The sequence below is a fragment of the Poecile atricapillus genome, chromosome 1, assembly GCF_030490865.1.
Source record: "Poecile atricapillus isolate bPoeAtr1 chromosome 1, bPoeAtr1.hap1, whole genome shotgun sequence".
NCBI classification, from domain to species: Eukaryota; Metazoa; Chordata; class Aves; order Passeriformes; family Paridae; genus Poecile; species Poecile atricapillus.
Window position 1 is genome coordinate 111944480 of NC_081249.1, and position 14159 is coordinate 111958638.

A 14159-nucleotide genomic window follows, 5' to 3' on the forward strand; every position below is an offset into this window, starting at 1 on the left:
AAATAGTATTTTGCAATAGACATCACAGAATGTTAGAGCATAACAAGAACTGACAAAAATTACTGTGCTTAACCCCTGCTGAAATCACAGAACACAGAATGGTTGAGGTGGGAAAGGATCCCTGGAGGCCACCAAGTCCAAGTGAATCATGTGAGGATTTCCATTGCCTTGCAAATAACACAGTGAAACTCCTGAAGGCCGAATTCTGCTCTAGGGTATCTAAACCCATAAAACCAAACCTGCATTGTGCTGTGCAGAGGCAAATTTATGCTCTCATGTTCAGCAGCAATTTTCAAAAGGGTGGTTCCATTTTGCTTCCACAGATTCCACCAGAGTAGTTGACATCGTACACACAAATAATTATGTCACCTCTCGGTGAATTTTCAAGATCTCATAGAGTCCTGTGACTGCCTTTTCCTGGTGTCTGGATTTTTTATTTCCCCCCTTTTTGGGCCTACTTTTCAGTCAGATTTTAACTCTGAATTTCCTTCAGTTTACTGGTTTGGAAATAATGAAGCATTCCTATGTTTTTGCTTCATTTCTGAGGAATAGACCCTTCTAGCCCAGCTCTTGGGGGACATATTTTCAAAGTCCTGCTTTTCTATATCAAGTTCCCTAATTTCTGCTCCAGATTTAAATGTACAGGGTCTTCCTGGAAACGTGAAGAAGACAAACACTGGGCAGGGCAAAGCTGCTGTTCAGATCTCCATCCCTGATGGGTTTAACCTTGAGATCCTTGTGAAAGACAATGCTTCCCTACAAACCTGCACTCTCATTCCTTGACTGGCAGATGGGAATGAATCCAGAGGTACAATTATTTACACAGAATGAGACTATTTTAGAAAACCCCAATTGTAACAACTTCTGGCTTTACTTATTACTTCTCTGGGACAAAAAGCAAATGCTGAAAGAAGCTTGTGGTTCCTAAGGAGGAACTGATGTAAGTTACAGAATATTTGGGGAGAGTATTAACATCTAATTTAATTTCCCTTGCTGCTTCTTGACAAACAGGTGATTTGGGGGGTGGGAAATGAGGGAATTGCTTGAAAAGAGTTCTACAAACACTACAGGCATTTATTTTGCAATGTGTTAAATGTCAATGCACACTGAAGTTCTGGTTGCTGGGAAGATTGGTGTGACAACATTAATATGATTAAGGCTTTTGACAGCAATAACAACTGCTGTGTTGAATCATCTTTGTAGTCTTAATGGAATAGAAATGGAAATGCTGAGCTTCTATGGGATAAAACTACCTGTGTATGCTTAAGCTGTCTACTAAATATGTATTTTTCAGTCCCTGCTAAACTGAAAATTGCTTTAGCACAATGCTAAATAAAAAACTGAAATCTTTATGTGTTTATAGGGATGATGTTACCCAGGACACTGTACAAGCACTGTATGCTGTACATTTGGATTTCATTATCACACACTCATTATTGGATGAAAACAAAATACTTTAAAATTATGGTTTTCATGATAGAAGAAAACAAAGCCTGCAGTATCAGCCAAAACCTTTGTGGTTCATTTTGTATACTTCACTATTTCAGGGAATTATGAATCCATTAAAAATTAGCTGAATTATCTTTTCATCATCCACTTTTTGTTATTTTGGAAGGAAAAATCTAAGAATTCCTATCCATTTGGAATTCTTTGTCCTTTAAGTCAGGAAATTCCCATGTGAAATGTTGATGGGGTAAATGGGTAAAAAAGTTCCAGGGGCTTTTAAATTTTCAGTTTCCCATTTTCGTGGTATTTCCATAAAAACAGAGATTTGCTTTTAATTTTGTACTTTGTGTTTAGAAATGGCAATAAGTTTTAATTAATGAGTGAGATAGCTTTTCAGGGGTGACATCTGAAGATGAATGTGTTCATGCAGCCTGCTGTGCATTCTGCAGTTCTGCAGCTAAAGCTCTGATTTTCTCCTCTTCTAGTCTTGTTACCCTGTTACAGTATGAACCAAGGGTAGGAGACAAAGACTTCCCACTTTTAGATGATAATCTAAAAATCTGAAAAAGCCTCGCTGTGTTCAGCTGAAAAAAAACCCTTGGGGCTGAGTGATTTTCTGTTGAACTAATGTACAACATAAATTGAGGATTTCTTTCGGTATTTCACATTCATACCATTCACAACTCCCTGTGCGGTAATATCAATGAAATTAAGCCCACAGGTTTGATTTCCCTCCTTGTAACAAACACCAAGTGACTTCCTCGAATAACAGATGCCAGGATTAGAAGTGGAAAGATCACTGTCATTACTGGAATTGTGGCTTGGAATGAACTCTTTGATTAGAAGAGGATTAAATGCTGGTTTAGATTTACACATCTTTAAGTTAGACAGAAAATCCTCTTTGCTCAATGAAGGTGTCCCAGCCCACACCTGGTAAACCAAAACAGGTTTTGGGCAGATCTCTGATGGGCTGAGGCACATGGACAGGAATTCTGCTTTCTTTTTTGAAAAATGCTGCTGACCAAAGAGAATTAGCTGTGCCTGTTAATTATCTCCTTGCTGATACCCTTGCATTCAGAGGATTTTCCCTGCAGCTCAAAGACCTCTTGGTGTTCAGTGAATGCCATGTGGTAAAACCTCTCTCATCCCATATTCCTTGTGCTGGTTTTGGCAACAGCGACTCTGCCAGGATGGATGTTGGGCAGTATTTGTTTACTTAGGCCACAAAGTCACATCCTTCAGTGCTTATAAAGGCATTAATTGAAAATTGGAAGTAAATTGCCAGTCTTACCTGAAACACTTGCATGCTGAAGAATGTGCTCAACTACAGCTGAGAGGAAAAAAACTGAGAAAGGAAACTCTTTCCAAAGTGGGTAAATTAATAATTGTCAGTCTAGGGAGATACTAACAAATTTCTGTCGTTTCAGGAAGAAAGGTAATCAATTCTGTGAATTCTACCAACAGTACAAATTCTAGCAAACAGCAGCTTGTTTCAGATTTTTACTATGATAAAAATTCTGTACTATGCTTCTCTAGATAAAATATTGAAATGAAGTCATTATCAGCTAAACTTATTTGCTTTCAGATTTTATTCAGCAGAAATTACCTTGTTAAAGTTTAGTTGAAAAGTGACAATATTTACAGATGGATGTTGTTATGAATCTATTTGAGAATGTCTGACTGAATACATTTGCTTCTGAAAATGTGTTTACAGGATTGTCATTAATGTTTTGTGCTTATATTTAGAACATACTTAAACTGAATACTCTGTAACTTCACACCATCTATTATGATGTTTTAAAATCATATTCTTTTCTTTTCCACATTGCTTCTCTCTTTCAATTGTGTCTCCCTTAACAGCTTCATCATCCTCTCCTGATTTAAAAGCACTATGTTTATCTGGGAAGAAATGTAACATTTATGAAGGAGTATTTTTTGCAAACTGATTTTCCAACCAGGAGTTTGGAAAGGATCCCAAACAGTTTGCATCCAAGTTATTTATTCTTCTGAAACCTGAACTATGCATATATTAAAAATCAGAAAGATAATTGTAGTCAGAGAAATCGTTTCTTTTGCTCACATCTAACTTCCATGTTTCATAAAATACAAAATCAGATATTTATCTGAGAAAATTACCAGTCCATTTTTCAATTCTTCTTCACTATATGAATCTGCTGCTAAAGATATCTTAAGCTTGTTGCTTTACATTAGAAATTTGGGTGTGAGCCTTAAAGCTGTAGGAAATATCCCAATGCAAACTTTTGCAGCAGAGGCTTGTATGGAGAGACTAGACCTGGAGGGTCTACAGGTAATGATAAACAAAAATATTAATAAATAATACTAAAGCCCAATAATGGTTGCTGCTGAAAAACCACACATATTTGAAGATGAGTAACATGGTTTCCATTTAAAACATATTTCCTCTTTGCCAGTGGAAGGTGTATCAGGATGCTCTGCCTGGAATGGGGTAAAACAACTTGAATTATGCCCTGTTATCCAGAGTTATCCCCAATCTTTTCCCATGCTCAATCACATGTACATTTACTAGTGTGTTTTTGCCTCTATACAGAAGAACAAATGAATGTACACTTATCAAAATAAATCAACCAAATACAGCTTGTGAATTGGGATTATTGATTGCTTTCTATACACTCTTTAACCCCCTCACTCCTTTGGCTGTCAGCTGCAATTGCCATTGTCATTTATAATTGCTCTCGTCGTTGCTTTTATGGTTTTCCTGCACAGGCAACAGATCAGCCATGTTGTGCAGCAAATCTGTCAGCACAGTGCAATCTTGTCTCCCCCTGATATCCATTGATCTTCTGGTTGCAGCTGTTAAAAAAGCCCCAACCCTTCATACATCTCCTGCACGGCCCTTTAACTTATTGTACCATATTCTTCTTTACTTTCATGGCAGAGGAAGAAATTGCATATTGTATTCAGATATTTCAGATGGAAAAGCAATCATTTATGACTAATAACTATGCTAATTATGAAAAATTATGACCATTCATTCCCTTCAAAAGAAAAGGATAAATAAATAGTCTGGCCATATCTTATCTACAGGACTTTATCTTTTTACGGCTGTTAGTAGGAAGCATTTTTGTCACCTATTTTTCTAGAACTTCATCTCATGTCAAAGCATCTGAATATCTTTGAAAGTCAGGTCCTGTGTGTCTGAACACAGACATCTGAAGGCAAAGGATCCTGAAGAAAGTGAAATCCTGTTTCTCAGATGTAACCTATGAAAGCAGAATTATGGAATTTAGTTATGTTAGATAGTGCACTCTGGTCAGATTAAGCTGCTGTTAACAGGGTGTTACTGCTTGACTGTTTGACAATGTGCTTTTTCTTCACTGCTTATCGTCCTGTGAAAGATGCAGCAGTAGAATTGACAGTCATAATGTATGGCTTGCTCACTGCAAAAAGGGAAAAGCAGAATACAGAAATAAATGTGCCTGATTTGAACCACAGGAAACCAAAATGGACCCTTGATTTTTAGAACTCAATTCTCAGAATGTAATGCATGAAAGACAAATGTAAATTTTTCCAGGGGGTTAAAAGCTAATTTCTTCCAAGTATATATCATTCAGAAGAAGGGAGTTTTGTGGACTCAACTTTTGGCAGTAGCCTTCAACATGTGGGTGCATGATGGTTTGCGTGAGTAATTTGAAATGTCCACATTTCAAATGCATGCATGTGTAAAAACAGCTCAGGACTATCAACATTAATTACATTTCTTCCAGTACCAGCCAGGAGGGGTATCCTATTTTGCAAGACTAAGCACACTACAGATACTTCGTATTGTTTGTGTTATGTGCACAGCTCTAACCTTCAGCTCTGTATTTTGGATGATACTTGAATAAACTGAGCTCATGAATTTGGCTAACAAGGCAGGTGGTGGCTGTGGGTTTTGTGTTACTTTGATGGTCATGCCAGGCCTGGCCTCAGTAATGTGTTGCAATATTTATCTATGAATAAGGATACGAAGGAAAATAAAGGGAGTGAGCCAAATTTAAATTTACAGCTCCACTTACTAAACAATTTATAACACAGCTGAGATCCTGCTGTCATTATGTGAACAACAACAATAATATTTTATCAGAAAAATTCAGCTTTATGCTCAATGCCATGTAAAGTCCACTGGCTAATAGGACACTCACATTGTCTCACCACTGCAGTGGATTGTCCATAAACCACATTTAAACTTTGCAGACTCATGATTCCTGGGAGTACAATTGCACCATCCATGACCAAGGGAAGAATATTGTCAATATTGCCAGAAAAGTGACTCAATCTTTTTGTGTAGCAGCAAAATATACAATATTATGTGTACAGTAAACACAAGTACTACAAAATATGTCACCTTCTGAAAGGGATTCTGGACGTCATTTAACAAGTGGGTGAAAGGGGCAACATTAAATCCATTGCAATAAAGGCTCAAAGGCCTAGAGCACAATGTCTTGGCTGAAAAAAGAGGAATTCATTATGTCCTAAATTTTTTTTGGGGGGAAAAAAAAGTCAGATATTAAGAGCTTCATGCAGTAAATTCCAGTGAAAGAGGATCATGCTTCTGCTTTGCCTCCCTCATGGATAAGGTAAGGTGCACTGATTTTAGGGCTTTTGTTGCACTGAATGGGTTATATACAATAATTTGAAAAGAAACTCAACGATTCAAGCTTTAAATTTGATCTGCAAATGAGTGCCTGAAGATTTCAGAACTGCAGTACTCTTCACAATTTGAAAGCCATTAAATCAGTGAGGAGACAATAAGGGAGTCATAAGTGTCATTCCAAATCCAGGCTCGATGTCTCAGTTTACACAGAACCAGAGGTTTAGGTGTTGCCTTCATTTATCCTCCTTTTGTGAAGGGACTATTTTGACAATCCTTCTGGAGAATACAAATGTACATAATGCTGTCAAAGAAAATGAATGCCTTAAAAAGATTCCTCTTGTACATGTGACAGGTATATACCCTTCAGCAGTCAAAATTTGGAAACAGACACAATTCCTTAGAAATGATTTCTAAGAATTGGAAGCTGTTCAGGGTAAAGCGTGTGGAGCAAGGGAACAAACAGATTATGAATGTAATAAAATCCTTGCATAAATTGATATTTTTTATTGAACCAGTAGATTTTGCTTTAAACTATTGTGTAAGATACCGTCAAGCAAAACTAATTAAAGATTCCAGTCTGGACTTCTTCCAGTACAGTTACAATAGTCAGGGATCCTTTTTCATGCCTTTTGTAGATATAGTTATGCAGTCTGATTTTTATTTTTTTTCTGGTAGGTATAGCTTTAATTTAATTGATAGACTTTTCATGGAAAGTCTTCAGCTTGATGTAGAATTGAGGATGCTTCTCTAGAGCCCGGCTTTCACTGCTGGTCACATGTGTTTGCACTGGAGAAGGAAGTTATTTTTCTTATACCTGTTTATGAAGTAGCAGCAGCTTGGCCAAAGACATAAAACTCACCTGAGCATGGCCTGGCACACCCAAAAGAGCTCCCAGAATTATCACTGTGCTAAAATGTCTCAACAGGAAGCATGGATGTTCTCATGAAGTGCCCAAGCATCTATGATAAATTTGTGAGGCAATCAAGCAGTCTTTTATGGCAAACCATGCAAGGAATGGTGTTGCTATAACAAAACCAAACAGGAATAAAGTTTCCCTTGTGAGTTCTGGTTAGCAATATGAGTGGATCCAGATTCTGTGCCACGGTGTGTTTGCCTTGGCCCAGCAAATTGCCCTTGAAATGAACTCCCTGCTACAGGAACTGTTCTGCCTACTGCTCTCTGTGATTAGGAACTGCAGCTAGGACAAATGAGAAATGAAGCAATAAGAAAAGGGAATTAAAACTCTGTTTCAGATCTACCTTTGAGCAGGCTCAGTTTAGCATTTCTTTCCTCCTGTACAGTACATATTCCACAGCAATTTTGAAAACAGTATAATTTAAAAGTTAACATTTGCTTAGCTGGTAGCACCAGATAAAAGCCCTCATTTGCAGTGAGCAGGCAAATTTGTTATTGCCCTAGTCAATAGCTATTGACCTGGTACAGTACTTCAGCTTATTACAACCAAATCCTTTTTCTTTTTTGTTCAATAGGCAATGACACTGTAATGGAAGACAGTGCTTACAAACTGATGCAATATCTATCAGCAACAGCTAGAAGTTAATGACTAACGGTTACACAGAGGAAAGCATGTGCTAAGAGCAGCAGTACACTTCTATTAATCAAATTTACTGCATCTGATGTGCCTTTACAGCTTAGTAGAACTGTAATGCACATCAGATAAATAGTTCCTGTTGTTATTAATCTAGGTTTTAGCACAAAACACCTTTTTTTATGCTATCAATAAGTAAATAATTTGGCTAGGACAAACTTCTTTCTCACTTTTAGAGCACACCTTTCAGTTATATGAAATTTGGATTCTGCAATCCCAGACTTTGTACTTCGGCAAGGCAAGTGCTCTCCTCCAAGCTGAGGTCATGATATTCTCGAAATACCCCAGATGGGGCAGCATAAACGCACACAACACCCTAAAGACAGAATGGGAAGAGCAGAGTGCGTGTGTCCATGGCTCAGCCTGCCTTCAGGCTCCTTCCCTGCAGCAGAGCATTGCTGCACAACCCTGTCCTTTACAGTTTATGTAACTTGCACTTTCTGTGCCTGGGGGTGAGCTTTGCTCATAACACACATAGCCTATTTTCATTCTAAAATCATGGTTGTATAATTGTTTTATATTTTTTTAAATTCTGCCTGACACCAAAATATTTTCTTTCAAAGTTCCACTATTTATTTTATATCTGAGAGATACATATTTTTGGACAACAGTGTGACTATAATAGTAACACCTGCAATTTTTATACTACTTTCAAACAAACATCACAAAATATTAATGAAGTTTGTTGACTCCTTGGTGAAAAGCAGAACTGCTAATGTTTTTGGCTCACAGTTCTCTATAATCTTTCCTGTAGAACACCAGCAAATACTGAAGCACTGATTTATCTGTTTGTTTCTCTTCTTTGAATGCCACCTTGATTTCTCTTTAGACTGATGATGAGGCATTATGGAAAGAAAACTTACCGATTTGGTAAAAATTAAACAATCATGCCATTGCCAAGGACATATTATATTGTAATCCCATTGCACAATTTAATTGGATTTAAACAATGCTCCTAAACCTCAATGTTTTGCCTTTTTCAGACGAGTGCTGAAACCCTACAAGATCCACTATGTGGATCCTAATCAGACCTGTGATACTGATCCATAAACCAACCCTGTTGGTGAAGACTGGTGGAATTTAATTGCTGATATGCTCAGTGTGAAGCCAGGAGCTAAATTCACTTTATTTGCATCTCTTGACAAGATTTCCAGGGCTGCTCAGGCAGCATTAACTTGTGTTCCTTTTTGTTGTCACAGAGCAGGAGAGCAGTGGAGAGACTAAGCTGTGTCCTTCCTGCAATGCAATGGGTTTTGTTGGTCTACTAACCAAACATACCTAAAAACCAATAAATTTATCCTTGCAATACTGTGTGAGGAAAGAAGATCATCTTAATTAGAACCATGGAATGACAGATTTGAACATGGTCAGGTCATTCCACAAATCTACTGAAATTCCATTCTAACAACAGGAGTTCAGGAGCTAAACCTTCCTCTTTGTTCTTAGTGTGTTTTCCAAACATAGCTTTGGATGTTGTAATGAGGTGAAAACAGGAAATATTCATAACATATTTATTGTGTTTACTGTGATGGCAAGAGGACACTGCATTTTACACACAACACTTCCCTTTAAAAGAAAAATGTAAGTTCTGCAAATTAACAAACAACATGGATTGGTTGAGACAATGATTAATTTTGAAAAGAATATACCATGAGCTTTTTAATTCATTACTTAAAAAAGTTGTCATTGAGGAAATTACATGCATATTAATTAGACTTCTTAATAGTTAAGTGGTAACTAGATATTTCAGCCTTTCAGAAAAGTCCATAAACTGGTAGATTTCAGAGGCAAGGGATCTCTTGACAGCTGCAACAGTTATAAGGAGTAAAACATTTCAAAGATTATTCTGGAATTTTAGTCAATCATTTGCAGAATATGACAAGCTACAAAGAGTTTACTTATTATTTCTTCAAAATAGGAAATTCATCACTTCTGGTCCCCAAATCAGTCAATCTCTATCAAATAAATAATGAGCACTTTTGCAAAAATAAGGTATTTTACAAGATGATTTGACTTCATTATCAGCTCAGTTACATTTATGGTTTTCTCCACTTGCCCATAAGTAAACTCTCCATTCTATTTCATAAGAACCTGTAAAGACTTCTCTTGAATGAAGGTAATTGTTATTAAAAAATAAAAAATGAAACATTTCAAATTGAGAACAGACAGACTATGCATTTCCTGTTATGGTCCCAAACTTCGTAGTATTGACTGTCAGTGATTTGGAAGATTCCTGAGAACTGTAACCCATACTGAGTGAGGAAATAGTGCTTAATTTCAATACTAAATGATACAGAATGGGAAAGCCAGCAGGTAACTATTAAGGCAAGGTATTAGTGACTTACTCTTTGTAACAACTCCTTCAAGGCGAATGATATTTGGGTGATCAAACTGTCCCATGATACTCGCCTCCCTCAGGAAATCTCTCCTCTGCCTGTCCATATAGCCACCCTTCAGAGTTTTAATGGCAACAGGGATCTCTCTTTTTCCTGGTGTCTTCAGACGTCCACTGCACACTTCTCCAAACTCCCCTGAAACAGATAAAATATCTGCTGAGTAACTCACAATGCCTGTACAGAAAAATATTCAAGGAACTCACACAGCCCATAGGGATGGACAGAGAAATAACTCATTGAATATTCAAATTTATGAGTGTCATCCCATCCCAGAAAATCAAAATATTCAGCAGCATTTCACAAGAAATTATCACCTTTCCTTTGTGGCACAGCAGAAGTCATGGCACCCTGTACTGTGCCTGCAAAATCCAAACCCCACTTCCCCACTGTGGCTCATCTTGCTTTCCCTTGGGACTGAAAATTGGTATTCCCAATATGTTTGGGACATATAACTGAGGAAGGAATGTAATGACACTTGGATTTTTATTCCACTGATGACAAAATATTTATGTCAAATATCTATTGATAGAAATATTCTTCTCTAGGGGTGAAATGCACTATGACCTATATGTTAAGAAAAGCCCTGAGACTATCAGAACACTTTATTATCCTTCAGCTACAGAAAGCATTAAAAAGTACTTTATGCTGTTATGACCTAGAAAAGCACTTGGACATGATTTATTTAAATGGACTTCCACACCTACTTGAAATTAATTACGTATTTCCCTGTTCAGACAGCCAAAGGCCATCAGCCCCACAAAATCTGGAGTTCTGCAGTGAGAGGCATCTCAAAACTTGTTTCCCCTGATGTTTCCCTGTGTATGTAGGGCCTGTAAAGAATGTGTGCCTCTCTGTATTCTCCTTACACATTTACTAATTCAGTTTGTATAGAAATCACAACTTTCCTTTGATCTTGAAGTCACCCACAAGTTATTTAGAGCCCCTACCAAACATAGTCTTGGATGACTGCAGGTCAGTTTTCAATGGTCATAATCCAGTAAATGAAAAACAATGTTCACAGAAATATTTCAAAGCGTTTTTCAGTGAAGTTTGCTTTCACAGCAAATCTAAATTTTTCACCCCAGTCATTCTGGAATCAGAATTACTGAAAACCAAAAAGCAAGTAATGAACAGATATATATTTAACTGGGGATTTAACACTCCATTGAGTGCTGTCTGTATTAGTTTTCCCTAAACTTTAAGGACGGAAGTAAACAAAATGAAGGAGTTCTCTTCTGTAATAGTGCATATTCAGATATGAAGCAAATATAGAAGAGAGGTATCTTAAAGGCACAACCTTCACTTCAAAAAATTGTAACTCTGATTTTACAGGATTAGAATGGATATTGTCAGAAGACTTTTATTTTATTAGTTTCTGTTGCTTCCACTAAAACAAAGCAAAGTTTTATTAGTCAGTGAGATCCATGAAGAATGAGATTAAGAGAAGTATTTCATAGCTTGTGTTTCATTTCAATGACAGAGGCATCATCAAGTGCAGGAGTACAATTAATACATGCTGAACATAACCTCTGAATAAATTAGCAGCTTCCTAAACAGCTAGAAAAAGTCAAGTGGTCCCAAGTCTTCTTTGTACAGTTCCTCCCACCAATTTATTTCTACTTAATTAAAAAAAAAAAATTAAAGATGTGTGAAAATGTAAGGTATGTGAAAATATATGTCATTAGAGTAATGCTCTGGGAATCTTTTGACAAAAGGGGAAGTTGTGTGAGGATTTTCATGTATGACTTTGCCCTTTTCACCTTTAGAAGGCTCTCCTTAAAAGTTTTCTTGCCTGATCACTTGCACTGAAAAAGCAGTAGATAATTTTGACTTGTAAAGCTCTCCCATAAAAGAAAGTCATGAATGTTTTGCAGGAGATGTGGTCTATTAATCTTCTATTTTGTGACATGTTCAGCAGGACCAGAACACTTCTCTCAAGCCATGACCTTATTGCATCTTGCTGGTTTTTCAAGCTTAAATGCCTAAAATGAGAAAAAAATTCCAATTTCTTTCTCTTGATGAAGCAGTGAAAAGCACAAAATACTAGAGCCTTAATATCCAGATTTTTAAAGATATTTTGTGGTCAATAAATCAGCAGAATTGCAAAATCTCATTTTAAGACTAATTTGGAAATCATAGGTCACAGAATAAGCCATTTTGCTACTGCAAGATTATACAAGAACACTACAGTTTCAGAATTTCATAAATAATGGCATTCATCCCTCAGTAAAAGGCTGTTACCATGTGCTTTAAAATGAGTTAAACTGAAGGAGGCAGCTGAAAAACATGTGATTCCAAGATTTATTATCTGTACAACATCCAAAGCAGGGGAAGGAACCCCTGTTTCTTTCACCTGCATTTGGATGCATGATTTGGAAAGTTAGAAAGAAATTTCCCTCCCCTTGGATACTGGGATTGATAAACTGGTGAACGTAAAGACTACCAGCAGTTTTTTTGTGACATGATGTCAAACTTGAGATCATCAGCTTACAGAACAGACAGTTCCTACATTTAGAAACCTAAGGTGTATAACTTCTGTTTTAGACTAGATGGAGATCAATGGTATAATTTAAAGCTTTGAATTATTTACACTGATAGTTTGACAAGATTTCATCCCAGAGTAGCTGCTTTTCTACACTTCTGTTCAGATAAAGAATTGTCAATGTTTTTAAAGTCGAAGGGGAATGGGTTCAACCAAAGGGGTTTTAAAAATCAAAGAATCTCATTCTCACTGCTCAAGTTTGAAGATAAACAGGATAAATGTTGACCCTGCAGCAGCTGAGGTTCATGACTGCATGTGTAATAAGTTGAAGCTAAGAGCCAGATGTCAATGAAGTAAACATTTTTCCTTGCTCCAGGGAAAAGGCTGATCACAACTAGAGAAAAAGATAGAGTCCACTGCCCATGTGGTTTTAATAAAATGTAAATAATCTCTGGTTTAATAACAGAAACCTCACCCATCTTACTGTATATTATGCAAAAAGGAACTAATTGAGCAGTCTAGAAATTTAATCTGTGCAAACCACACATCCTTTTTTTTTGCATTCAGCAGTGCATATGTGATATTGAAAGTGAAACAGGAGTAGTCACTTAAAAGTCTGATCTGCAGCCTGGTATTACTGCATGGGATCAGAACAAATGTCCTACAGCACAGACAGTGGCTGCTGATAGAACTGAAAGGTCACAGCACCAAAGACAGCTCCACTCACTTCCCCATTTCAGCCTTTACACTTGTGGGAGAACTTGCAGGAGATTTAGATCATGCAGAGAATATTGTCTGCTCTGGGAGAAACTGGAGAGTCGGTCTCTTCCTTGAATTTCAACATTTTAACAAAGAAAATAGGAGGATAATTGTAAATTTTAAGACAGACTTGACAAAATGCCTCTGAGTATTCATTCCTTGAAGAGGTGGTGAATCTTTAAACCCTTAAATAGCAAGAAGAGATGGGGCAGAAAAAGGTGAATTGGTGAGATACAATTACCAAATGCTTTAAAGTATAACTTGGGTGCAGAGTTAGGTTAGAATTCAGCTGAAAAAAGAAACTAACTAAAAATACCTGCCTGGAGTGTCACAGCCATTGGAACTTCAAGTAGTGAATTATCAAGAACTTTGGGACACGACTTTTTCCATTGAAAAAACAATCTGGAAACTGCTTTCAGGAGAAGAACAATTTAAAAAATGTCATGACCAGAAATGCTAGAAATATATTTTTTCAAGTGTCTGTGGTTTTCCACTTTGGAAGTTTCAAAATGAAATATTTTGATTCTTGAATGGAAATAATTTTTGTTTGAAAAATTAAAGTTACAGAAATTAAAAATCAGAATTATTGGCCAAAATAAAATGTTGAAACAGAACAAATTTAGGAATGCATCTATTAATTGAATTCTTTAAAGATATTAATAGTTCATTTTGGAGAAGATGTTGATTTTTGGCTTAACTTAGGTGAAAATTGTAAACAACTTTTAAAAATAATTCTCTTGTGATGAGAAATGCATTTTATATCCAATTGAAATATGTAATACAGAATTAGAGAGAATGCACAGAAATCTTTAGGACAGCTGAGAATTATCCTGATGTTATGTCCCTGAGCAG

The 14159-nt window shown here is 36.7% G+C and overlaps 1 protein-coding gene across 2 annotated transcripts in view; it reads right to left on the bottom strand.

Annotated features, from left to right (window-relative positions):
- EPHA6 (EPH receptor A6) overlaps positions 1–14159 on the bottom strand; it is a 372812-nt gene that overhangs the window by 69872 nt on the left and 288781 nt on the right. For both annotated transcript variants that reach the window (XM_058828207.1, XM_058828215.1), the window contains exon 11: positions 10016–10201. In XM_058828207.1, coding sequence (XP_058684190.1) covers positions 10016–10201 — 186 coding nt within the window. The remainder of the gene's footprint in view (positions 1–10015; positions 10202–14159) is intronic.